Here is a 27,077-nt window from a genome sequence, read left to right on the forward strand (position 1 = left end):
CATCATGTTTGTCATTCGCCCTGCAGCTGTTCACGATCTGAACGAGCTTTTGCTTTATTCAGATTTTAATTAAACGAGGCACTAGGCCGAATCGCCCTTTATGTCGTTCCTAAACCCTCATTGAGGTGTGTGAAAAGAAGGATTTGTGTCCTTACAAAAGGCTTACATAAACTCTTAACTCCTACTTTTTTTTTTAGCTGCTAGCTGATGAGCATTGTTCAAATAAGCCCTTTTGGGCCTAGGCCAAGACTTCTGGTGTTTAAAGGACTGAAGGTTTGGAGGTTAATTTACCTCATGGCCTTGTTTAAGATGCCCCCGTACAAGGTTCCATTACGTATAAGATTGGTGTTGTTTGTGGACGATGTGTCATATGGAAGACATTAAATGGGTTAAAATTAGGATAACTTATCCTTAACAAAGCTCATTAGCCAAAATAGTTGGGTTCCTTGTAAAACAGTGGATGTGTATGCCAGAAGCATACTTACTATGCAAGTGTGTAAATGCTTGGGAAGTGCATTGTATGTGGGCAGCCCTGTGTACATAATGTACATAATTGGCATTGTTAACCGTGTACACATGGCCGATTAACATAACTGTTAGCTTACCTTTTTGTCAGTTTCCGAAAATACCAGCAGGATTTGGATGGTATTTAAAAACCTTTTATTGGAATTTGATTAAATATAGCATACAATTAGTGTTTGTATAATTCCAGTAATTTTAGGTGTTAATTTACTAATTTGTGTCTAATATCCTGTAATTAAAGATGGTGTATGTATTTTCATCACCAGTACTGGTTCCAAACAGGTCGCAGTTCCACTTGCTGTCACTAGTGCTCAACACACTTTAATTTATTAGGTATAGTTGACCACCACTTCAAGTCAGCTTAAAGTGGAAATTTTGCATCTTTTCTTCCCTACTCTGACACACATCCAAGTGAAGCTTTTTGGACAAGAAATTGTAGGGTGGGATTTATCAGTCGAGAACTGATTGAATCGCTGGCTTGTTGTTGAGAATTGCTGCGGTCTCATGTGAGATGATGTTGTCCTGGGATGGGGGAGTAAATATTTTTCTATTAAAAACTACCAAAGGGGTACATGAATAAAAAAAAAATAAAAAAAATGATGATGTGCCCACACGGTAGGGATGCTTCGATCCACCTTTTTTTTGGCTCCGATACTGATACCTGGGGTTCAGTTTTGGTTGAAACAAATACCAATCTGATACCAGTGCAGTTTAAAAACAACAACAACAAAAACATTTTCTTTATCTGTGTGTGTGGAACTGATAATCACTCTTCTGCAATCTACTAAATACAGACTACTTGATTATAAATAAAAATAAACAATATATGCATAATCACAATCTATGACAGAAATATATTATAAACTAAAGATAATTCAGTAGCAAAAGTTATAATAGAAAAATCTGTGAAAAAAGCTAACTTTTAGTGAAAAACACAATAATTTATTTTATTTAACATTATTCAAAGGGACGAGATATTAGCTATGTTTCCATCTAAAGATGCAAATTTAACTTATGCATAAAACTGGAATATTGCATAAAAACATTTCCAAATAAAGCACCTTTTCCATCCAACGAGTCAAAGAGAACAAAGAAATGTCACTTACTGGTATACTGGCACTAAATATATCTAAAAAAATAGGAGAAGCCACTAAATATAATAATTTTCATATGTAATAAATTACTTCAGAGAGAGCAGACGTAACACAATAAATGTGGTCATTGCTTTTAAAGTTGGATGCTTGCTGTTTGGGAATGTAAGACCGTAATTATACTAAATACTTTGATGACAGACTTTCATCAGGCATTTCAGAACAACCAAAACAAAATATATGCTGTGAGCGAGATCGGTCCACTGGTTAGTCAGTTTATCCCATCTCATAGCACAAAGTCACATGACTTTTTCAATGTGCATTGTGGAATTTATTCGGTAAATGTGTTTCCATCATAGTTTATGCACATTTTCCATTCCTACTCAGTTTTAAGCATAAGTTTTTTTATGCACCATTTTAGAATTCATGTGCATCTTGGCATTTACATCCAGTGTTTTTTTTTATGCAATAATCCAAAAATGCATAAAAATAGGTGGCTGGAAACATTAATGGCTATTAATGCATAGTATATTATATATGTTCATTGAGCCTTTTATTAACAGATTAAAATTTTGGTTACTGTGGAAGGTTAAAATTTTTTGTTTTTTTCTACTCCCATGTTTTGTTCTAATAGACATCTGGTAACATGATACAACAATAAACTCAAGAGAAAGTTATTTTATGAAAAATCAGACATTTATTAATTATTCACTTATATATCATTGCTCTTTTTGTTGTTTTTGATTGCTTCCACTGTCCTCATCTGTAAGTCGCTTTCGATAAAAGTGTCTGCTAAATGAATAAATGTAAATAAATGTAAATATTAACTAATCAAGTATAATAATAATAATAATAATGCGAACACTGGATGAGATCCCACTCATATGGTATTTAGTTTATTTGTGCAGATCTTAAAAAGGGTCAAAAAGTTTTCAATTTGAGCTTAAAAATCATGCCGAAATTCTTTGACCGATACCCGATCCTGCAAAGAATGGCAGTATCGGAGCCAATAAGTGATACGAGTATTGGATCAGTGCATCCCTAGTGCACGGATAAATATTTGTAAAAAATTATAATACAAATTTTGATTTCATGACTTTAATGACCTTTGGCGGTAACAAACCTCAGAAGTCAAGGGGGTGATAGACTTGCCCAAAAATATAGCTACAATGCATGTTGTTATTATTAGGGTAGCTAGTTTTAAATATGCCAACAGTTAAATGAACTTTAACTTGCTTGGCAAGATTGTCTTCAAGTTAAAACTGTTGCTTTAAGAAAACCGTTTCCGTTAAAACGCCCCTGTGGCATTGCTGAGAAAGCTTTCTGGTTTGCGTTAGGAATTGCTGACACATTTAGCTAAAAGCTAAAAAGAGTATGTTTCAGGCCTAGAGTTACTGAGGTAAAATGGGATTTGGAGGAGGAGGTGGGTGTCCCTCATGTTTAAATCCAACTGGCTGTGAGGTAAAATATCTCAATGATAATGCACGCCTGTCTCCTCCACTTCAGTCACAGCTGAGAATGATGGAAAATCTGTCTAAATGAGGGCGATTCCAGTTGTTATTGATAAGATCGACAATGAGTACATGAAATACTGTGTTCGCAGCTTGTGTCATTAACAGGACTTTATCTCTTATTGGGCTGGATGCCATAAACTCTATCACAGACAGACGTGTCTAGTGTAGCAGATGCTGAATGGCTGTCTGCGTTTGTGCCTGTCTGACTCATTTTAACAGCTGATACACGTTATCCAGGTCAGTCAGAGCCAAAAGCTGAGTCTGAAGTCATGAAAGTGAGTGGAAAAAAAAGAGTTTTCACCCACTTTGACCTACCGAGGGCCTTTTGTCCCGTATTAGGAGGGGTAGAAGCAGTCAAGCTGTAAGCTTTTAGCATGAAACTATGGCTCTTCCTTCTTGTTAAAGTACTGGCAATGAAAATCACAAGATCTTGACATGTTCTGGCACACAAGCCTGCATTCCTGTGTAAAACTTGCCAACTAGAAGTCATATCATTTTGCAGAACTTAGGAACTACTACTTAGGAAGTAGTCATATTTGGGCTGTATCATACTGCAAATCATGGAAATGTGGGTTATTGCATTTTAGCCAGAACACTTGCCTAGTTCTAAAACACAGCCCTTTCTCCCGGGCTATTCCCCTTCTGTTTGCTCACTGTTGGAAGATCTTGTTTGTTTGGTAAATACCTGGAAATTATATTAACCGAAATGGTAAAGGTCAGTTGCTGTATTCCCTTCAGAAAGCCCCCTCAGTGCACCCCCTGGGGTCCCACCTTTCAACTGCGTGGGAAGATGTGAGGGCTGCCTTTTGTTTGTTTATTGTTCCTAGCCTATTTCTCATTGGATCTGTTCCTTTTCCTCGCTTTCTCAGCATTCACTTCCTCACATATATTTTACAGTGAAGTTGAGGCTGATTTATACTTCTGCGTCAGACCTATGTTGTAGCCTTTACGCCGTAGGCTATGCATCAGTTTTTATTTATACTTCTGTGTCATTGTCCGCGTCGACGTGCAGTACACATGCAAACCGCTAGTCTGCAGTGTCCACGGGCAAGTTGCTTGTGTAACCCACAGACCACTGCAAAAGCCGTAGTGGCTCGTCGGAGGAGCATTATAGCTGTGACGATGGCAAATAAATATCAAATCATTATTTAAAACTACAAAAGGAGACCACAATGGAACAGGAGAAGATGGCATTCCTTCAATCCCCACAAGGATTGTACCACGGCTGATCAACATTGTTTGTCGCGGACAACTACTGATGTATAATGCTATGTAGTATAATAAATAATACACTTTTTCTTTGCTTTATTTTAATTTATGCAAGTAGGTGTAACATTTAAAATATATTCAAGTGCACATAAACTCACACAAAACTCAAGTACATGTGGAGGGAGGGATTCTAGCAGACCAATCACAGCGCTTGCGTTCCGCGTAGAATTAATGCGCTGTTAGATTTTTGGAGAGGTGCACGTCAGGCTGCACCGTAAGGGAGTGCATCTATGCATAGGCCATGGCGTAGATCCAACGCAGAAGTATAAATCAGCCTTTAACCTTCAGTTTTTCATTGTACTGTAGCGGTGACATTTTGATCTGAAGTTTATAAATCAACCAAGTGCTGACCAACTTGAGATGATTGTTATTTATTATAGCTTTTATTTATAATAAAAAAATAAACAATTTATTTTATTTGTAGATGTAGATAGATAGATAGATAGATAGATAGATAGATAGATAGATAGATTTTTAAATTTTCTAGATAGATATTGTTTATCTAGATGTCTTTGTTGGCCTCTTCTGACCCTACCGCAAAAGAATGAGCCATTTTTATTTTATGCATTTATTTTTTTTATTTTATTTTACAGTGACATGATTAAAGTTTGGTTTATTTCTTTTTAGATTTTTAGTCATTTTTAGTTTATAATTGTGTTTTGTTTTGTATTTTATTTAGTTGTATCTTATTCTATGGCTGGATGGATATTTTTTATGCCAAGGTGTAAATTTACATTTATATATTGAATTTTCTATCAAATTAATTAGATTTTTCTTTTTTTTCCTTTTTTTTTTAGAACTTCTGTTGTAAGTCAAACACTTTTATCCAGATATCCATGAATGTATTATGGATTTTAGACTGTGATAATGAACAGAAATTTCCATGTGAAACATTAATGTAGGTTTCCTACATGCCAATGTTTAGAATAAATCCAGAAGTGTTTGTGGCATGTGAGGCATTAGGGCACATCAGCTCCTGGCTCTTGTTATAGTGCCTCTAGCACTGGAATGCATAAGCGCCAAAGAGACTCCGGCCTTACTCCTAACAAGGAAAGGGAAATGAGAACACAAGACCTCCCAGCAGTGTCTCAGGAATGAGAAATGTAGGTGAGCTCAGGCCTGGAAAGCTTTGACAGCATCTGACAAGGTGTGCCCATGTAGGGTGTTTACTGAGGCTGATGTCAAAACTTTCTGGTTCTGCTAGGTGTCTGCTCACCCCAGTTACCCTGCCAAACTGCAGGGCTCAATTTACTCCGTACTTCTGTCAAAATCATACTTGTTTACTTGTTAGCAAACAAATGTGGCCAGGAAACAATAATCCATTAGGTGTAACCTTGTAGCATTGATTTGGGCTTAGGAAAGTCTCAGTTTGCTGCAGTTTTTCAGTGTGTTTCCATCTGTGAAATATTGTATTGTGTGGTCAACAATGGGGACCAAAAAGATTTAAAGTAGTTTGTTCCTTTTTAAAAAAAAAAAAAAATAGAAATATCAACATAATATGATTTTGGGGGGGGAGGCCAGGATTGCAAGATAAAAGTTTTTTTTGTTCCTCCAAAAAACCAAGAAAAAGTCAGAATTGTGAGATGTAAATAGAGTTTACATAAATAACAATAACATTTCTGTAAAAAGTTAATTTGAATTTTTTTATTATTATTATAAATTTTACTGATGATTTTTTTTTCATCATTTGTCTAATTTGTTTTTATGATTGTTTTATGTCTCCCAAAATTTGTGCAAAACTTAATGTTTATGTTATTTAGCATTATTTGAGATCCAAATAGCTTCTTTTGCAACTTCTGGTCCATGTCACAGATTTTTTTTTACAGAATGTCAAATATTTCTTTGTATTTTTCCATCTAAAATCCTCAAACTTTGTTTATTTGGAGATTTAAATTAGATTTTCAGGTTTTTTAGTGTGGTTTTTTGGACTTCTGTATTTGGGTTGGACAGATGGGGACACTCTGTAAGTGCGTTGACCTCCTTTCCAGCATTGTTTTGATCTGTGATGTTTTCATACCACATTTCAAAGCCCATGTCTCAAAAAGGACCAATGTTCCCGTCAGTCCTCCAGTAAAGTGTAACGTCGCTTAAATTTAAGTAACAGCAGACTAACCAAATCTCTTTTCCGAGAAAACAATCAGAATGTTGTGGATTTATTACCTAACATCACACAAGAGTGTCCACGTAAGCTGCTTATTCTGATTGTGGAAAGCCCTCCTTTGAGTCATGCCTGTCAGGAAGTGGAGATTTCTAACAAGAGAAACCACCCTTTAGTTCAAATATTCCCTCATATCTCTTGCCCAATCAAACCCTGGGCAGACACGGACTCTTTTTAACCTCTGTGGCTGTTGGAAATGATAGACGGCCCAGTGTGGTCACAGTCCCCACTATAGATCCAGCTGTCTAAATAGATTGGGTCAGTGTGTCTTTGCGGTGGGCGATGATAGTGATGATGAGCTCTGTTGTTTGGGCGGCACGGTGCATGTGAGCAAGCGTTTGAAAGCAGGGGACCGGCTCATAATGGTAATCAATGACCTGTACAGGAACTGCAGCTGGACGGAGGGCGTTGGAGGAGACGGGATTGGCCATTTGCCTGGCTCTGAAGCCCAGCGGGAGATGGTGGGAGGGAGTCTTTCAGATGTGCAATTTGTTGTCCTCTCAAGCCTTTGCTAGTGCTTGATGCTCTGTTTCTCTTTCTTCTCTTGTTTTGGATAAGGCTGATTTATTGAGAAACTAATGCGCTAATGCCTCTAAAGACAGTGTACACATTATTATAACCCATTTTTTTCCATTTATTTTGAAGTAAACGAGTCCCAAAACAGATATTGTTGTAACATAGGGATCAGAGTAATGTTGTATGTCTTTGAGGACAACGGACCTCCTTCTGACATATGTATTTTTAAAACCTCAGACGATTCGCAGGAAGACTCAATATAATAATTAATGTGAGTTGCATTCAACGTTCTTTCAATGATTAAGGCGTGAGTTTAGACTGATTTCTCAATCCTGTAATGTTGAAAAGATCGTGATTATGTTTTTCTAAGTTGTATTTTACTTTATAACAAAATGTGTTTTACACTGCACTAATGATAATGGCTATTTTTTGAGCTATGATAATGAGAATTGATGGTATGTGCATAATTGTCTCAATATCATGTTTAATAATAATAATAATGTGTAAAAAAATCATAAATCTAAATGTTACTAAGATATTTTTATGCGTTTAGAATAGGTGCAATATATATGTTTCTTTATAATTTATTCGCCTTTTGTTTGAAATAGAATTCTAGACCAGTTTTGCTGTTTTTTTTTCTGAGATTTCCTGAGACTCACCCTTTCACTTGTGAGGATATCAAAGCTCTTCAAATCAAAGATTTCATCTTTCATGAAAGAGAGCCTCCTTACATGTTGCTTTTTCCTCCTTTAAAATTTAACAGCATTCTTTAAAAATGAAACCGCTTGTCATTTATGCACATATTATTTATCTTTTTCTGATGCCTGATGCTAAGTTTAGCCTGAGAGCCCCTTTCTGTTCACGCCATGTTCAGATTAATCCAATGTTCAGTGCTTCTGGGAATGTTTACGATCATGGAACGTCTGCATTTTAAATTTTTGATACATCCAAGCATTAATACCTCTGCATCTCCTCTGGGGATGAATGTGTCCCTTTATCCAAGTGTCAGTGCCATATCTTTTGATGAATATTTAATTTCCCCTCTATCTAGACGTCAGCTGAAATAGAATGTCTTTTAGAGGAGATTTTATGTTATGATTAAAGATTACAAACAATTGTTTTCTTGGAATAATATGCTCCCATAAATTGTTTTCAATAAGACAAATGTATAAAGTAAGTAAATTTTGTTTCCATGTTAACATTAAATCACAGCTCTGAATCCAGTGAATTTCCAGAGTCTAGATGGATATTGCAGTTTGAAAAGGTAAAACTTTGTGGTATACAGCTGGTGTTGGATGTGTTTATTTGGGGGAGGGTTAAAGGTATTGGGGTCAGTGTGTTTGTAACAGACAGACAGAACTGCACGTCCAAAACACATTATTAATAAATGCCAGTTTAATCGGCTTTCCTTTGAAGGATTATTTTTAGGTTGCTGAATTTCACAGTGTGTACCCGTAGTGGCATCTGTCAGTACTGTAATTTTATACTCTCTTCCGTTCTCACTAGTACTTTATTTTTGGATATGATATTGGAAAGCTCTTTCACTGAAAGGCAGTCTCTGGGTTCATTGCACTAAACCAGTCTTTTTTTTTTTTTTTGGTGCAGGACCCAGATTGTACATTGATTATCAAGTGGGGACCCAAAACAAACTAAAATCAAAACAAATGTTCTTAAATTAAATATTAAATATCAACACCCTACATGGGCACATCCTGTCAGATGCGGTCAAATATTGAAATTACTGTAAACTTGTTAAGCCAAGTGTAATTGGAACAGATTTTAGTAACAAAGTTTAATTAATTATTTAATGTGTGACCTTTTAAAGTAAAAAAAAAAAAAAGAAAAGAAAATTTTAGAAGATTAATATGCCTGTTTAATCTGGATTTTTAATAACGAATGATTTTTTAGTTAATTGCATTTTATTAATTTTATTTAGCTTTTTTTTCCCCCACACTGAACTCAGATGAAGAATATTGCGGAAAACAATTTAAGGTAGAGAGGTTAAAATTTGTGAACATTTGTCATTTTCATTCAGAATTCTGATTCTTATTAAATACTTCAGCTTTGCATTTTGTGAAACAAAAATATTTTTTTAAAAGTTTTGTTGACTTCTCTTGAAATAACCACATTGAATATCATTTTGGCTTAACACTGTGGGGAAAGCGGTCTGGATCTGTTATGCTGTTTATCAGAGGAATTACAGTGACTAGCCCATCAATTCTTTTTCATTTAGATTTTTACCTCAAATTATTCTTTGCACAAAGGTCAAAAAGTACATTTGTTATATAGATGATCCAGAAATGGCATGTATTCAGGTGAAAAAGAAATGTGCTGTCTGAATAGACATTCAAATCCTTATTAAATTAATTGGTCTTTTTGCAGGTGCTTTGTTCAGTTGAGGATTTTGAGTGCTTTACGTTCTTTCAAGGTCACATTGGTATCTCTCCCTCCCAAATGGATTCTCCAATGATATCTCTCTCTTTCTCGTTTCCTTTCAGCGCATCAGAGAGATCCCACCTGGCTTTAAGCCTACATGCCTGTGAAATGACCGCATCTCCTACTTGCCCTCCCGTGGAGTGAGCAGTTGTCCTTGACAGTGAAACAGATATAAAGAGAGCCATTCTCCTCCTATGGATTACAGACCCATAGGTCTGAATGCCCTGACGTGGGTCAGTCATCTTTCACAGACTTCTCCCAGCACCGTCAAGCTCCTTCACCAAAAAATGCTGGAGTTGGAATTTCTGGTCTGGACAATTTAACGTCAGTTATGAATGTCCCTGTCTTTAGGACCAGAGGCACAGCAGACGAGGTCGTTTAAGCTTGAGGAGCGCCTCACTTCAGAAATGCAGACCGATGATCTATTTGCCAAAAAACTTCAAGCATTGAATGATAATATGGGACCTCCTGGTGCAAACACACAGGGAACACCAGCAGTGCCCAAGATGGGCGTACGTGCAAGAGTGTCCGATTGGCCACAGAAGAAGGATGGCCAAGGTCCACTACCCAGATATGAAAGCCTAATGACGAACTTCCAGAATGGACAACCCAGTCAGTCGCCGGAAGATATGGTCAAACAAAGCCCAGGTTCTCCTCCCAACCCCATCTTTATGGACACAAAATATGGACTTGGTGATCTTCTAAACCACTCTCCTGGTAAAGTTCACCACGTTCTCCAGAAAAGGAGCAACAGTGATGTCACCATCAGTGATATAGGGGCAGAGGACGTGGATCAGACGGCAATTAACCCCAATACAGGTGCCACTTTGCACCGAGAGTATGGAAGCACATCCTCCATCAATCACCAGGGTCTGCCCGATGAAGGATTTTTTGGCAATTTGAAGGTTTTCCAGCCAGAACTCTTGGAGCAACCAAGTGCACCACCTCCACATGGCTTTCCAGAATTTCGTCGGTATGAAGCTGCCATTTCTCCAAGTCTTCAGACTGCTGCACAGATTGCACGAGGGGACATTCTCTGCATTCCAAACTATTCAGACTATGTGGACAGTTCCCTCTTCTATAGCAGAGAAAATGAGAAGTCTTTCCTACAGCGACAGAAATCTGAAAAGGGTGAGACATCCATTTTCCGCAGGCTGAAAACCTTGAAAAGCGAGCAGAGGCAACTAAGCGACCATGACGATTGTAGTAGACATGGTCGTCCATTGAGTTTCCAAAGATGTTTTGCCCACTATGACGTACAGAGTGTGCTTTTCAATATTAGCGAGGCTGTTACCAATCGTGCTAACTTGGCACGACGGAAGAATATTTCCACGGGGGCTTCTGCAGCATCCCAACACCAAATTGGTGGGGGAATGGACAGTCCTGACCCGCTGTCTGTTTGTGAATCCCCTTTGGACAGCTGTGAGGAGCTAGGACAAAAAGCTTGTACAGATCCTGATGAAGGGGATGGGAAGAGCAACGGTTTGGTGCTGAGCTGCCCGTATTTTCGTAACGAGATAGGTGGTGAAGGTGAAAGGAAACTGAGCGTCACCAAACCAAACAGTGGACCCCCCAACAATGTAGGTGACAATTATACCATTGAGTCTACTTTAAGCTCACACTGCACCAATGCAGGGGTTTCCGTCTTGGAAATGTCACGTGAGAATTACGCCTCTCGTGAAAACTATGCTGTTCCACGGGATTGCATCAAACGCTACATCATTGAGCACATTGACATGGGTGCATACTACTATCAAAAATTATTTTTCAATAAAGGTATGTTTTACATTCTAGAAGTCCATTTGATTGGTCTGCACAAAAGTGTAATATAGTGATAGATATGTATCTCTGAGTGTATCTCTCCCTGTATGTTTATCCCTTCTTATTCATTTTTCTTTAAAGAACATCAGAACTACTTTGGTGTTGATGAGAACTTGGGCGCAGTGGCAGTAAGCATTCGGAGGGAGAAACTGGAGGAGGGGAAGGAGGGACCACAGTATAATTATAGAGTCATCTTCAGGACCAGCGAGGTAGAACTGTGTCTTTAAAACACACTGTTTAACGCACATTGTTTAACAATTTGTTTTTACATCCATTGGTCTTTGAGCCAGTCAAGTCTAGGAGAATAGCTTTTAATTACATTACTCATTGCCTTTGTGTGCCATATCATGCAATGAGTGGACTTCTCATTCATTTATAATTGATTTCCATCTTTCCATTAAGTGCATTTCCCAAAACTTTTATATCATTCCTTCTGAATACAAATCAGAGCTGCCTCAACAATAGCATTGATTGTTTTGAAAATCAGCTCAACATGGATGATGTCTGAGGCGTAGTATTGATTTTTCCATGTATGGTTATATAAACTACCTTACTGTACTACATGATTCTCACCACTGACGCTATAAAAGTTCCAACCACTGCAGCTTTCAAAATGGCAAGAGATCTTTCATATTTGGCCTGCCAGGGGTTTTCCTTAGGGTGACTGGATAGTTTGCTGAACCGGTTGTTGAGCGTACAATGGACCTCTTGCTAAAAGCCAAAGCGTTACTTCAGCATTCGCCACAGTTAGTTGAACTCAATTATTCATCAGAAAGATTGGCAGAGCATGTCGCCGGATTCAGCATCATTGAAGGGACACTCTTAGAGAGTGCTTTGCCATTTGAGAGACAACTGCAATGGTTTATCCATTTGTTCACTATTTGACAATGCTGTGTATTCATTTAAGAGATACATTTGCTCATTTCAACAAACATAGTGAAATCTTTTTTTTTTTTTGGCTAAACTTCTCTCTTTCCACTCTGTCTATCTTCAGCTCACCACTTTGAGAGGTTCAATCCTGGAGGATGCCGTCCCCTCCACGGCTAAGCATGGGACTTCCCGTGGACTCCCGCTTAAAGAGGTGATGGAGTACGTAGTTCCTGAGGTCAACATTCAGTGCCTCAGACTGGCCACCAGCTCACCTAAAGTCCCAGAACAACTGCTGAAGCTGGATCAGCAGGGGGTAAGTACTGTACTAAAAGCTCTACAGCCAGTTTTACACATAGAAATGGTAGACAAATTACTTGATTCAAATTAAATACTATAAATCATATAGGCCCTATGATTTCCGCGATGTGGAAAACGTGGATGCAATCATGGAATCCAGTCATAAAAATTAAATTTACTTTATAACGCGGAACGTCACATAATTTTCCAAATTTTGGATGGATACATCAAAAGTAGGTAAACTACACTTAAATCAAAACTCGATATGGACTAGTGTCTGTGAATATCACGCTGCAAAAATACCATTTAATTAGGAATTCTGCATGTTCTGTGTGAATGAATGGCATAGACATATGGTTTTGTTTACTACATGATGCTTGCAGTCTCTCCTGCCTCAATATATGTGTATATGAACTAGGGATGGACCAGAATGTTCAATTATTCGTGTAATCATTCGGTGCATTGGCATTCGATTTTAAATTTTGAGATTCAAATATTCTTTTCTTTTTTCAAACACCTGGCACCCCCACAAAACAGTTCTCATTCGCTCTTGAATATGAATCGCCCATGAGTGAACATCAAGAATGTTATGATTCAGTTAATCTGGAAAAGAAGACCAAAATGCAGACGACTTCAGCTCTGTGGGAACACTTTAAATTGAGTGAGGACAAGACAAAGGCAGTGTTCCAAATATGCGGTTTGAAACTGGCCTACCACAACAGCACATTAAGTTTGAAAGTTCTGTAAGTAGTACACCTTTGTTGGTGTAGAAAAAAAAGCTGCTTTTATGTGCCATGTTAATCAGTAATTTTACACATTATAAAAACGTGCACTTAATTTGCTAGGAAAAATGTTGAATATGGCAGTCATAAAAAAAACATACAGTAGCCAAACCTAATAATAATTTGTCTACAATAGGCGGCCAACCAGAGACTGCGTTCTGCCGCCACCATGTCTGCAAAGTGCATTTGCAGCTTTTGACCGCTGAGTGGCACTTTAACCATAAGTTATCAAAAGCCTCGTTTCCACGGCAGAAACTTTACCCAAGAACTAGGGACTTTGGGCTGGTACTTTGTGTGTTTCCACCCCAGGAACCAGGATCTAAATAAAGTTCCGGGTAAAAACAATGCCCCTCAGAAAGTCCCTGGTGGCGAGGTGGTACTTTTTCAAAGTTCCGAAACTTTTGGGGGCGGGACTTGGGCATTAAACATGCTGATTGGTTGAGTTCACGCAGCATTGTGCTTTCAACCACCATTTATTCTGACCATTTTCAAAATATTACTGTTATTGTGTCATGAAATGAAATTTTAAAAGCACTTCAGGCAAGGATGTAGTTGTTTAAAACTCATATCTGTTGTCTATTTATAAAGACAACGCCTATTTAAAAATGTGTTTCGCTGATTTCGGAGACGGTCAGCTCCACGCGACAAAAATTTTCTATTTTTGCGCTGAAACAGTTCCACCTTATATAAATCTCTAAAATATTAGATGTGTATGTGACCATTTTAATCAGCGCCCTGTAGTGTGACATGCAGTAATTAATCTAAATTTGTTTTAAACATTATTTCGTCTTATTTTATTATTGTATAATTTGCCATTTCATGTCCTCTTATTAACTAAGAGACTGTATTGAATACATTTGTTTATGCCGTATGACCATTTAAATGAATTAATCAGTTCATAAATTGAAACTGAATTGCAGTCTTGTAAAAGAAGTGTTGTAGTACTGTTTCCCTTTTACAGATATGTTAATTTATTTAAAAAAATTGATGATAAATAATACATGTCCATTAACGCTTATACATTAACTACCCAAACTACCCTTTGCTAGTGCTTGAATTGGTAAAATATACAACAAGCGTTTCCCCACAATACAGCCAGACTGTAAAATGATCGTACCACCATTTGGACTGTAAGAGACAGTTTGGCTAACACAAACTGACAGGTGGGAAGAAACTTCATTCTCTGGGATGATTCATAGCATACAGTGCACAATGTTGTGAACGGTACATGTCCGCAAGGCTTGTAATTACTAAGTGGGGGTTTAAGAAACTATCAGTTATATCCTTCATACATCCCATTTGCTTAGTTTTAATGCATACTGATAAAACCAGAAACAGATGTTTTAAACTTCTGCTGATGATGTGATGTCCTTAATGCTGTTGTTCATTTGGCAGCTTAAGCAAGATTGAGCTTGTAAAGTGGTTCCTTTGGGCAAGGCGCCTATCAGGTGCCACCGATGGCCTTATAATATTTCCGTTTGAGGGTTCAAATTGCAGGTGTGTCAGGATGAGACAGTGTTATACTAAAGAAGCCTTTTATAAAAACAAAGATCCAATTACTTATTGACAGACCCAGACTTGCACATCTCAGGGCTAGAGTGGAACAGATAGATTAGCAGTTTTGTCAGTACATTGACTGAATGGAATCTGAGAAGCAGTTAAAGTCTTGATCGATATTGCAGCCACACGATAGCCAGAGGGGAAAATCTGAAGAGTAACCCTCTAGAACAATGAATGCATTGAAAGAGGCTTGTTGTAAAATTAAGGTTCGTAATTATTTCAAGTGGTATTTTGTCATCTCCAATCAATCAGTTTCAATGAATACCTTATTGAGGACCTAACTTTAAAATGATATATCAGCTATTGTCTGCATTTCCAGTGCTCAGACAAAAGATAACTAGTTTTCAAGGCAAATTATTTGGCAAAAACCTCTGAAAACATCACCATGGCAACCACCTAGCGACACATAACAGCCACTTGACCCATCTGAGCCGCTGCCAACTGTGACCAGCAGCACTTGAAATGAAAGAAAAGAAAACCATTGCTCGTCTTATGCTTTCTTGAGTCCCCGTCTTTGTCCATTTCTTCATCTCACCCTCCATATTCTCTCCCAGTTCTTCCCTCTCTGATAATGGTGGGGGTATTTTTCTCCTCTAAAGACTGTTGGTGACATTTTATGGCACAAAAGCCAAAGCAATTGTAAGAATAGCACTAAAATTGCTTTTACCATTTCTGAATTACAATAAATTTTGGACAATTACCATAGACCTGGTAATTTGTAAACCAGCATTTTTCAGTTTGTCATCCAATCATAAATTCCTATTATTATGAATGTTAAGTATCATATTTTTGATGTACGGTTCATTATCTTTTAATAATTTTCGAAATAATTGTCTGGCTCTGCACTTTTTTGAAGCCGTTTCTGGTTCCAAAGGTTCTTTCTTTAGTTTATGGCTGGTATGTGTGTCTCATACATATAGCAAAAGTGGCATCTGAGGCCAGTCCGCATGTCATTACGTGTCTGGCTTTTGTGTAGATTGATAGTACTTAACATGACTAAATCACCACTTGTGGTAGATGATGTATATCACTGTTCCATAATATGCTTTAAGAGTGCTTTTAAAGGTACAATGTGCATTAAAGACTGGATAAATATATCACTTTTGACTGTGTTTCTTTTAGAATTGATTCTGTTTCGTAATCCTGCCATGTAATATGTAAGGGACAGAATTAATACTTTTATTATTGTTACTTGAAATAATATGGGGAAATATTTATAATATTTCATTTAAATTATGTGAAAAGAGAAGACCAAAGAATGATACAATATATGAAATGACCACCGTGTGGAAGATAAGATGATAGGTACCAGTCAAATATACTGTACATTTAATGGTCATAAAAAATAAAAGACCACAGATTGCAGTGAATCCAGTATTCTGCAGAGATGTATAATAGGTGTAATTGGGGTTTTGCAAAACTCTGTGAAGGATGTAATGACTGGTTCACACTGAAGGTTTGTACACAAAAAAACTTGTCAAATATCATTATAATGATTGAAACTGATTATGTTTTTATTCTTTGTAAATTGTAGTTGAGTTACCAGCACAAAGTAGGAATCCTGTACTGCCAGGCTGGGCAGAGCACAGAGGAGGAGATGTACAATAATGAGAGTGGTAGTCCTGCACTGGAAGAGTTTCTAGATCTTCTAGGTCAGAAAGTCCGACTGAAAGGGTTCAACAAGTACAGGGCACAGCTGGACAACAAAAGTAAGTGCTGCTCTCAAGAACATATTTTCAAAATGTTTGAACATTTGAAGCCAAAAAGCTAACTGGCAGCTTCAGGTTCATTTCTGAAATGGGTTTTGTTTATACCACATTTGTTCTCGGTCAGTGCATTGGACAGTTTCTCTTAATCTCTTAATCTGTACAGATGAGCCATTTGCAAATTAATATTGGACTGCAAGAGACTAATTTCATATTTCATCATCAGTGTCTTTTTAATTTACTGCCTTTATTACTGATATGTGTGATATAATCACATTGTTTCTGCAGCGGATTCCACTGGCACTCACTCTCTCTACACCACCTATAAAGACTTTGAACTGATGTTTCACGTCTCTACAATGCTGCCCTACACACCCAACAACAGACAACAAGTGAGTCGGACACATTTCATAGTTAATACCTTCTTTTCATTTACTCATCTTTATGATCCAAGGCCATATGACCTTTTTAGATGGAACTTAAAGAGAGATATTTAGAGTTCTATATATTTTAGTTCTTAGTGCGCTTTAAGCTATTTCTGTTCATCAAAGAATCCAGAAAAAAAAACATGCATCAATATTTCTACAAGAACAAATCAAACCGTACAATCATTTTCAACATTGCTAATAGTAATAAACATTTCTTGAGCACCAAATCAGCATATTATAGTGATTTCTGAAGTATGACACTGAAAAATGGAGTTATGATGCGGAACATTCAGGTATACCATCACAAGAATAAATTACATTATATATACAACCCGAATTCCGGAAAAGTTGGGACGTTTTTTAAATTTTAATAAAATGAAAACTAAAGGAATTTCAAATCACATGAGCCAATATTGTATTCACAATAGAACATAGATAACGTAGCAAATGTTTAAACTGAGAAATTTTACACTTTTATCCACTTAATTTGCTCATTTAAAATTTAATGCCTGCTACAGGTCTCAAAAAAGTTGGCACGGGGGCAACAAATGGCTAAAAAAGCAAGCAGTTTTGAAAAAATTCAGCTGGGAGAACATCTAGTGATTAATTAAGTTAATTGATATCAGGTCTGTAACAGGATTAGCTATAAAAGCTTTGTCTTAGAGAAGCAGAGTCTCTCAGAAGTAAAGATGGGCAGAGGCTCTCCAATCTGTGAAAGACTGCGTAAAAAAATTGTGGAAAACTTTAAAAACAATGTTCCTCAACGTCAAATTGCAAAGGCTTTGCAAATCTCATCATCTACAGTGCATAACATCATCAAAAGATTCAGAGAAACTGGAGAAATCTCTGTGCGTAAGGGACAAGGCCGGAGACCTTTTTTGGATGCCCGTGGTCTTCGGGCTCTCAGACGACACTGCATCACTCATCGGCATGATTGTGTCAATGACATTACTAAATGGGCCCAGGAATACTTTCAGAAACCACTGTCGGTAAACACAATCCGCCGTGCCATCAGCAGATGCCAACTAAAGCTCTATCATGCAAAAAGGAAGCCATATGTGAACATGGTCCAGAAGCGCCGTCGTGTCCTGTGGGCCAAGGCTCATTTAAAATGGACTATTTCAAAGTGGAATAGTGTTTTATGGTCAGACGAGTCCAAATTTGACATTCTTGTTGGAAATCACGGACGCCGTGTCCTCCGGGCTAAAGAGGAGGGAGACCTTCCAGCATGTTATCAGCGTTCAGTTCAAAAGCCAGCATCTCTGATGGTATGGGGGTGCATAAGTGCATACGGTATGGGCAGCTTGGATGTTTTGGAAGGCTCTGTGAATGCTGAAAGGTATATAAAGGTTTTAGAGCAACATATGCTTCCCTCCAAACAACGTCTATTTCAGGGAAGGCCTTGTTTATTTCAGCAGGACAATGCAAAACCACATACTGCAGCTATAACAACAGCATGGCTTCGTCGTAGAAGAGTCCGGGTGCTAACCTGGCCTGCCTGCAGTCCAGATCTTTCACCTATAGAGAACATTTGGCGCATCATTAAACGAAAAATACGTCAAAGACGACCACGAACTCTTCAGCAGCTGGAAATCTATATAAGGCAAGAATGGGACCAAATTCCAACAGCAAAACTCCAGCAACTCATAGCCTCAATGCCCAGACGTCTTCAAACTGTTTTGAAAAGAAAAGGAGATGCTACACCATGGTAAACATGCCCCGTCCCAACTATTTTGAGACCTGTAGCAGAAATCAAAATTGAAATGAGCTCATTTTGTGCATAAAATTGTAAACTTTCTCAGTTTAAACATTTGCTATGTTATCTATGTTCTATTGTGAATAAAATATTGGCTCATGTGATTTGAAAGTCTTTTAGTTTTCATTTTATTAAAATTTAAAAAAAACTCCCAACTTTTCCGGAATTCGGGTTGTATATATATATATATATAACAGTTGCAATTTAAAATTGTCATAGTATTCTATAATATTACTGTCTTTGCTGTTAAAATGTTAAATACCAGAGGTGGGTAGTAACGAGTTACATTTACTTCGTTACATTTACTTGAGTAATTTTTTGGGGTAACTAATACTTTTCGGATTATATTTAAAGATGGGTACTTTATACTCTTACTTGAGTACATTTTTGGGGGAAAATCTGTACTTTTACTTCGTTACTGTGAGCGACGCTCCTCTCGTTACTTTATCTTAATGCAATAAATGTTATAAATGCTTCAGTTTATTCCAAACGCGCCGTCTACTTTTCTCTTGACAATGAGCGATGCTCATTCGCGAATGATTCATTCTTTTGAGTCAATTCTGTTCAAAGGCTTGATCAAACCAATTGGCAAACGAGTGAATTGGTTCATGAATCAGTTTGAATGATTCGTTCAGTTCCCTGCCGCACGTGCTGAGTGGTTCACTCGGAGTTGTAACGTTTAAGAACATCAGCAGCGTTGAAAACGTGGCTGGATCTGCACTGAATTGAAAGCAAATCTGCAAAGGATATTATTTGCTAGCGATGGAGATCCTTATTAGATGAACACCGCGTGTGCTGTCTACTGTTCAACAGGTAATAACTTGGGCTACAATCGATTACAGTACACGATACCACTGTGACATTAGTGTGTTGTACGTGTGTGGCTTATAACAGAGGGGAGTCAAGTTGAATGCAGCTTCCAAAAGACAAAAAATTGCCGATTCATATTTTATTAATTTTAATACAATCATACCGGCGTGAGGACGTTCAGCGAGTCATATCATCAGCTGCTGAATTCAGATCTGTGATCGCTTGCTGGCGCTGAGCCAGAGACAGACGCGTTTTTACAGCGCTGCGCATTATAACCAATCACACACAATTCTTTTGAGCTTATTAAAGCATTGGCCAATCAGAGGTGTTCAGATGAGTCATCGCTGAAATGCCGGTGCTTCCTTCACTCGCTCGCTGACTGGAGACCTCTTTCTGACGAATCCTCTTGTCAGAAACAACAAAGTGCAGATGTGTGTACGAATCTTTAATTAAGATATTGATTTCACAGTGTTAACAGTTTCAGTGATTTTAATGGGAGTTTCTGAGAGTGATTGAAATCTAGACTGTCAGTGAAAATGATCTTTAATAATGTAAATGTTATTTGCTCTCTTTCTGAAAAATGAAAGATTAGTAGCAATATTTATATCACATTAACTTTCAATGTTAAATTCACATTTAATATAAAGTCAGTCGTATTAAAAATATGTTATGGCATGACACCTATATCTGTTACTTAAGTAAACAGACAAGGTTTTATAATAAATTACATAAATTGGAGTAAAGGCTGATGAAATATATACATTTATACACGCACACATACATTACATACATTTTATCTATATATCTAAATAAAAATAGGCTCAGTATATATGACCCAAAGTAACTAGTAACTAACTACTTGAGTAGATTTTTTATCCGATACTCTTTTACTCTTACTCAAGTAACTATTCAAAACTAGTACTTTTACTTTTACTTGAGTAAATATTTCTAGAAGTACTTTTACTTTTACTTGAGTACAGTTTTTGGGTACTCTACCCACCTCTGTTAAATACTAAAAAATTATTTTGAATGGTAGTGTTAAGAAACTGATGACAACACTTTGATTTAATGGTAGAAATTTCACGTGTAGATAGGTGCGATTTATAATTTCTTTTTTTTTTTTTTTGCAAACAAAAAAGTAGATAATCCAAGATAGATTGGTCTTTCTGCTGATTTATGCACACTTGAACAAGCACCTGCGCAAATGAGATTCAGGTCTGATCACTTACTCATGCCTGTCTACACAAAACTCTTTCAGCCCTCGTCAGTTCTCTATTCAAGTGGCTGGTCTTGATCTGTGCATCTTTCAGACCTCACAGGACCTAGACCAATTGTCCTGCATCCTGCTAATTGTAAACACTTAAGCGGGCAGGCCACGTTGTCATAGCAACTGTCTGAATGCTCAATTTAAAAAAAAAAAAAAAACTCCCTTTCCAGTTGCCAGGACAAGGCACAGATTTTATGTTTTAAGTGAAGAGCAGGACGTATCATGGCTAATTAATTAGAAATGCATCATTTTCTGATAATGAAAGGCTGTTCTTATTTTTTTGGTGGAACATATTTAAAAATATTTATTTCCCTTATCCGCTGTACTTCTCAATGGGCGGAACAATCCTAATAGAGTCAGCCGTAGATTCATTTACCACCGTAACAGCTTTCCATCAATGACTTCCTGAAATCCCCATGGCTAGATAGAAAATAGGGCTAGATAGTGCTTTTAATAGAAAGCTTTTTTTTAATGGAATGAGTAAAAAGAGAAGTATAGGAGCCCTTTCTTGGGTCTTTATTTGGCCGATGTGGGGATTTGTTGTTTTCTGTCCATTGGATCATGGTCCGATAGGGATAATCTTGGAAAATAAGCTGGTGAAGATCTCCACAGCTTTGAGCTTTAAATTCAGTACACCTCTGATCCTCTTTCTTTCTTTTGCTGACAGAGAGATGAGCCCAAAGCCCAAAATATACAGTAGACTACAGCTAAACCATTTACACATTACTTAAGATTTCTTATAGAAACAGTTGTTTATCCAGTATGCAGTAAATTATATGTGGATGTTTGTTGATTTTTTTTTTTTCATTTATATGAAAATATATATTTTTTATTTAACTTTCTTTAATTAAATTTTTTATCCTGTTATGCATGTTTTTCCACTTTTGTTTGAAGTTTGTTTTTGCTTTGGGTTTTTCATTGGATGACATTAACTGTAACTAGTTTCTTGTTAAAATGTGCACTATGATGACTTTCTTCTTATGATGTGTTTCCCCATCCAGCTACTGAGGAAAAGGCACATTGGAAATGACATCGTTACCATCATTTTCCAGGAACCAGGAGCTTTTCCATTCACACCCCAAAACATACGCTCTCACTTTCAACACGTCTTCATCATCATCAAAGTCCACAATCCTTGCACAGAGCATGTGTGTTACAGGTAAAATGTAAAATGTCAGTTACTCACCATTTTTAGCCTAGCCTGGAAAATAAAAGCTTCTGTTTTACAATTAGAATGGTGGTTTAGATTATACATGTGGCTTTGCTAAACACAATACTGTGTTTTGCAAAGTCATACCCAATCCGTCCTGAATAAATCCAATTTTGTAAATGAAAGAACTCATTCTGTTGGGACGGTGGGCGGAGGTAGACGAAGATGCTTTCCAAACAGCTCGGTGACAGTCAGATTTGACCTCTCAGAACTGATAGGGAGGATTAAAGGATAAGATTGAAGGGAATTCAATTTCCAGTCTTATTTACTCAGTGTTTACCTCTTAAGCTTGGTCAGTGTAACATTTCAGAGAGCTGAGGGAGGCCGGAACCTGGCTCAAAGTAAAATCGCCCATCTCTTCTTCTGAGCAGATCTATGAGAGACTGCTGCGGAAAGATTTATGAAGTGATTTCAAAGTTGAAGTCAAATAAAAATGCTTTCTATTTATTCTTCTTACAGGGGACATGTTCTTCAGCCTTTTGCACATATTACAGATATTTAAAGTTGAGCTTAATATGTGGAGACTGATGTAAGCCCTTCAGAGGTTGATTGGATTAATGTCACAATAAAAGGATATATAAAATAAATATATTTTAAAAAATTATATTTATATAAAATTATATATGCTGTAAAACGATTAATCATGATTAATCACATCCAAAATAAACATTTTGTATTTAAGTATCCTAATATCTTTTTGGAAACCTTGATTGATTGATTTTTTTTGTGGGATTCTTTAATGAATGAAACGTTGAAAAGAGCATCATATATTTGAATTGACTAAACTAAATTCATTGTATTTCTTTACTTAATAGTGTTGCAGTTGCCAGATCCAAAGACATGCCTGCATTTGGACCTCCCATACCAAATGGGGTAATGTTCCCAAAGTCTGCTGTATTCCGGGACTTCCTGCTGGCCAAGGTGATCAACGGTGAAAACGCGGCCCACAAGTCTGAGAAGTTCCGTGCCATGGCAACGCGTACCCGCCAGGAATACCTTAAAGACCTTGTGGACAACTTTACCAGTGCAACGCCTGTGGACGCCTCAGGTCCAAAATTCAGCTTTATCACCCTAGGCGCCAAAAGGAAGGAGCGCAGTCGGCCAAGGAACAATGCTCATCTATACAGTACGGGAGCCATCACGTGGCCAGTGGTTGCTCGGGACAGTTGCCAGTCCATCGATATTGGTTGTTTGCTGGCCATCTCCCGAGAGTTTGTGGCGCTCATTGAGGAAGCGTCCCGAGAAGTGGTTTTCAACTGCTACTGCAAGGACGTGATTGGTTGGAGTTCGTCCTCAATAGTGGGCAGGGTTAAGCTCTTTTACGAACGTGGCGACTGTGTGGTGTTTTCCATGCAGGACGGATGCCCAGAGGAAGTACGAGAGGTCGTACAACGGTTAGAGGTATGAGTAGCCAATCCAGGATGAAAGATCAAGTTTTATCTAAGCTGAAGCTAAAACCAAGCTTACCTTTTACTGTGAATAAGTGAGCAGTGTTGGTATACAGGATCAAGTTTCTCTTGGAATCCCTCTTTGTGGGATTTGACAGCTTGTAAAATACTGTCTTTTGACTCCTAAACATGCTCTTAAATGTGTTAATTAAAATTGAAATTAAAATTCAGTCATCATTTACTCAACACATTTTATTAAAAGTTTGGTGGCAAAAAAAAAAGAATATGGTTTAGTATGGCAAAAGCCAAGTTGTGTCTGAATTGTTGAGCAACTGATCTTTTCAAATTTAAAAAAGGAAGCTTATATTTCATTTTAACCACCTCAGTCTCTTCAAAGTGCTTTTGTTGTTTTTGTGGGTGCTTAGAAAAGGTGCCTTTGGGCTCTTAGCAACTTTACAGAGTCGGAGTAATATCAGCTTACCTGAGGTTTGCTTAAAACCATTTGTTTTCTGATCAAGTAGTTGCATGCAGAATGTTTAAGCTGTTTTATCCAAAACGCATTAGTTTTAGGTGTCGGGGGCAGATTAATGAAAAGAAATTAAGAAATTTCTTAAGAAATTCCTTACAGGTCAACTCAGGTCATCTTCTTTTTTTTTTTTTTTTTTTTTGAGAAAATGGTTTTGCCATTATCTGGTTTGTATGGCAGTTCTATGGCTCGCTGATCAGCTCGAAGTCTGTGTTTCTGAATTATGTTGTAATTATAGGCTTACATTAAAATCCCCAATTTACTTGTTTTTTGTAGAGTCGTTACTAAATTTAAATTCTACAAAAATAATTTCACACAATCATTGTTTACATTATCAATCCTTGGTGTGCACATCCCTAGTAGTAGTGTGATGCATTATTTGTAGCTAGTGTTATGTTTTAATGCTTAATTACAACAATTTGAAAAATAATAATAAAAAAATTTAATCTAGGTTATCCTAAGTTTGAGAAATGATTGATGTTTTTCATAAAGTTGATTTTCAAGAAGTTTTAAGAATTTGTTTTTGGGAATACAACATAATCTAAACAAGAAAATAAGAAGAAAAATATGAATCTGGCCCCAGGTTGTCAGTTCCGGTTATAGGAATGTGTTATTCATGAGACAGCCAGTCCCATGTTCTCCCATGTTGCTTTGACATCAGTTAATTTCATCCTTGAGAGACCTGGCTTCCGCCATCATCTATATCTCTGCGTACCTGCCTACCCATCTGCATGCTTACCTGTGCAGGACCCTCTGCCCATTATCACAGCACATATTTTATCTTCAAAAGTCACTGAGGTGACAAAAAGCCCAGTTTCAGTTGGTTAAAGTTTGTTTGTGTGTTCTAACTTCCCTGCAGATGGTCACCAGGGGTTGTGAGGCGCTAGAGATGACCCTGCGCAGAAATGCCCTGGGCCAGCTGGGATTCCATGTCAACTTTGAGGGTGTGGTAGCCGATGTGGAGCCATTCGGGTTTGCCTGGCAGGCAGGACTTCGCCCCGGCTGCCGTTTGTTGGAGATCTGCAAGGTCGCTGTTGGGACTCTAACTCACGAACAGATGATTGAATATCTGCGGACCTCCACACCTGTTACGGTGGTGGTCATACAGCCACATGAGGATGGCACCCCCAGAAGGTAGAGTTGAATCATTCATCTTACATTGGCAGATAAGCTCAAAATGTATCGCTCTCTCTCTTACACACACACACACACACACACATTTTCGCGCACACACATACACGACTAGCAAAACTGCATTTGAACAGTCAATAGCAAATACTTAAACTAATATAAAAAAATAATTAAAGCAGCTGATTCAGAAGCACCAGATTGTCATAGCTAAGTCAGAAAGACCTCCTCTCCTAGGCTCATGAAACGGTTGTCCATAAAATGCGTTGCTATTCTGTTGTAAGTAATCTTAAAGGTCCTATGACATGAAAATTTCACTTTCTGAGGTTTTTTAACATTAATATGAGTTCCCCTAGCATGTATGTGGTCCCCAAGTTTCAAAAAATTTTAATCGGTGTAAATCGAGATTTTGCTATCTTTCTCTGTCTTTGAGAAAATGGAAGCTCAAACGGGCTGATCTGGAATCTCCTCCTTGTGACGTTGTTAGGAGAAATGTTACCTCCCCTTTCTCTGCTTTGCCCGCCCAAATATTTACATACAATTCAGTCGCAATGTCAGCACAGGCATTACAAACAGACTTTTATGATATGGATTCGACAGCACCGGCACAAACAGTGAGTAACAGTGTTCATTAATGCCTGATCTGTGATCAGTGATTTCTGATGTGTAGCTAATTATTCAAGTTCACACAGACTTTCTTTCTAAATCGTTTAATACTGTTTATGCATCAGTGAATCAAGCCAGTGACTAAACGATCAACTTCACGTTGTTTCTCTTAGTAACATAAAACAAATCTGTTATTTAAATTGTGATTTAACTACAGAGAGCGATCAAAGAACGCTCCCTTTTTTTCGGAGCTCTCACACATCGCGAGTATATCTGCACACTTGCCCAAACTGCCGTTACAATGAATGACGCTGTTATGCTGCACAACAAAGCTCTTACTGTATTCATGTGTTTGCTGTTAGTTGTGGTGAAAGCATTTTGTGAGAGAAAACGTTTTGCAATAATGACGAGATCACTGCATTCACGCGATAAACAGACTCTGTCTATTCAATACTCATCACTGCAGCCTTTCATGTGATGGGAAAAGATCGAAAAAATAATTATATAATCAACAAATCCACGATTCGTTAATCTCGACAGCTGTAGTATATATATTTATTTATTTATTTATTTATTTATTTGAGAGGGGTTCCACATGCAAAGATGTCAGCCAATCACAACAGTTGTCGTTTACTCGGAGTCTCACAGCAGACACGCCCCTTCAAACAGAGCATTCAAGCCAGAGGGCTAATATCAGGATATAAAAAATGCTTTTTATTTCTAAATTTTAAATGTAAAAATCATACTAACAATATAAGTACACCTAAGGAAACATTAAAAAGCATTTAAAGAAAAGGAAATAATCCATGTCATGGGACCTTTAAAGATTCCTAAATGCATTTACTTTCGGTAGGCCAAATAAAGTGCTTGTGCTTTCGCCTAGATACATGCAACATCTCCCTGACATGGCTGCTTCAACACTAACTGCGATTACTAAAACCACGCTGTCTTTCTTTGCTGAACATTTTGGCAGCATTACGCAAATATTTCCACATAGTGATGTAGACATGTGGGGGCGTATTTGAATGAACCATTTTAGGGGTGTGTGGCAGAGTCTTAACTTTGATAAAGAATATCTCTTTGAATTTGAGACTATAGTCTTTGCAACTTTACAGATCTTTTTCATGCACCAAGATCTTGTAACACTCCAAAGAGTAAGGAAACATTTTAATTGGATCATATGACCTGTTTAAGATAATCTGTGAATTATATGATCATAGTCTGCTCATATTTTTTGTTTTATTTTTTTCAATCCTGGAATAGAAAATGACATAGAACCCTGTTGAACCTTGTTGAGCATGTGCCTCATGTTTTGTTTGCTCATTTCAGAAGAGCTGATGGCTTTACTGAGAACTTCTAAAGGCAGAGATTAAAGTGACCCTCTAGACTGTCAATAACTGGATTGACATTTATTGC

The 27,077-nt window shown here is 37.5% G+C and overlaps 1 protein-coding gene across 2 annotated transcripts in view; it reads left to right on the plus strand.

Annotated features, from left to right (window-relative positions):
- The window catches only part of sipa1l2 (signal-induced proliferation-associated 1 like 2), an 82,120-nt gene that overhangs the window by 27,417 nt on the left and 27,626 nt on the right, over window positions 1–27,077 (plus strand). Inside the window, exons 2-10 of one of the 2 annotated variants that reach the window (XM_059537867.1) lie at window positions 9,569–9,739; window positions 9,858–11,282; window positions 11,409–11,536; window positions 12,322–12,510; window positions 16,371–16,545; window positions 16,831–16,934; window positions 21,805–21,962; window positions 22,829–23,414; window positions 24,787–25,061. In XM_059537867.1, the coding sequence (XP_059393850.1) occupies window positions 9,914–11,282; window positions 11,409–11,536; window positions 12,322–12,510; window positions 16,371–16,545; window positions 16,831–16,934; window positions 21,805–21,962; window positions 22,829–23,414; window positions 24,787–25,061 (2,984 nt within the window). In that variant the 5' untranslated portion in view covers window positions 9,569–9,739; window positions 9,858–9,913. Of the gene's footprint in view, window positions 1–9,568; window positions 11,283–11,408; window positions 11,537–12,321; window positions 12,511–16,370; window positions 16,546–16,830; window positions 16,935–21,804; window positions 21,963–22,828; window positions 23,415–24,786; window positions 25,062–27,077 lie in introns of both variants that reach the window. The other variant, XM_059537866.1, reaches the window with a different exon arrangement.

Source organism: Carassius carassius, chromosome 44 (genome assembly GCF_963082965.1).
Source record: "Carassius carassius chromosome 44, fCarCar2.1, whole genome shotgun sequence".
NCBI lineage: Eukaryota > Metazoa > Chordata > Actinopteri > Cypriniformes > Cyprinidae > Carassius > Carassius carassius.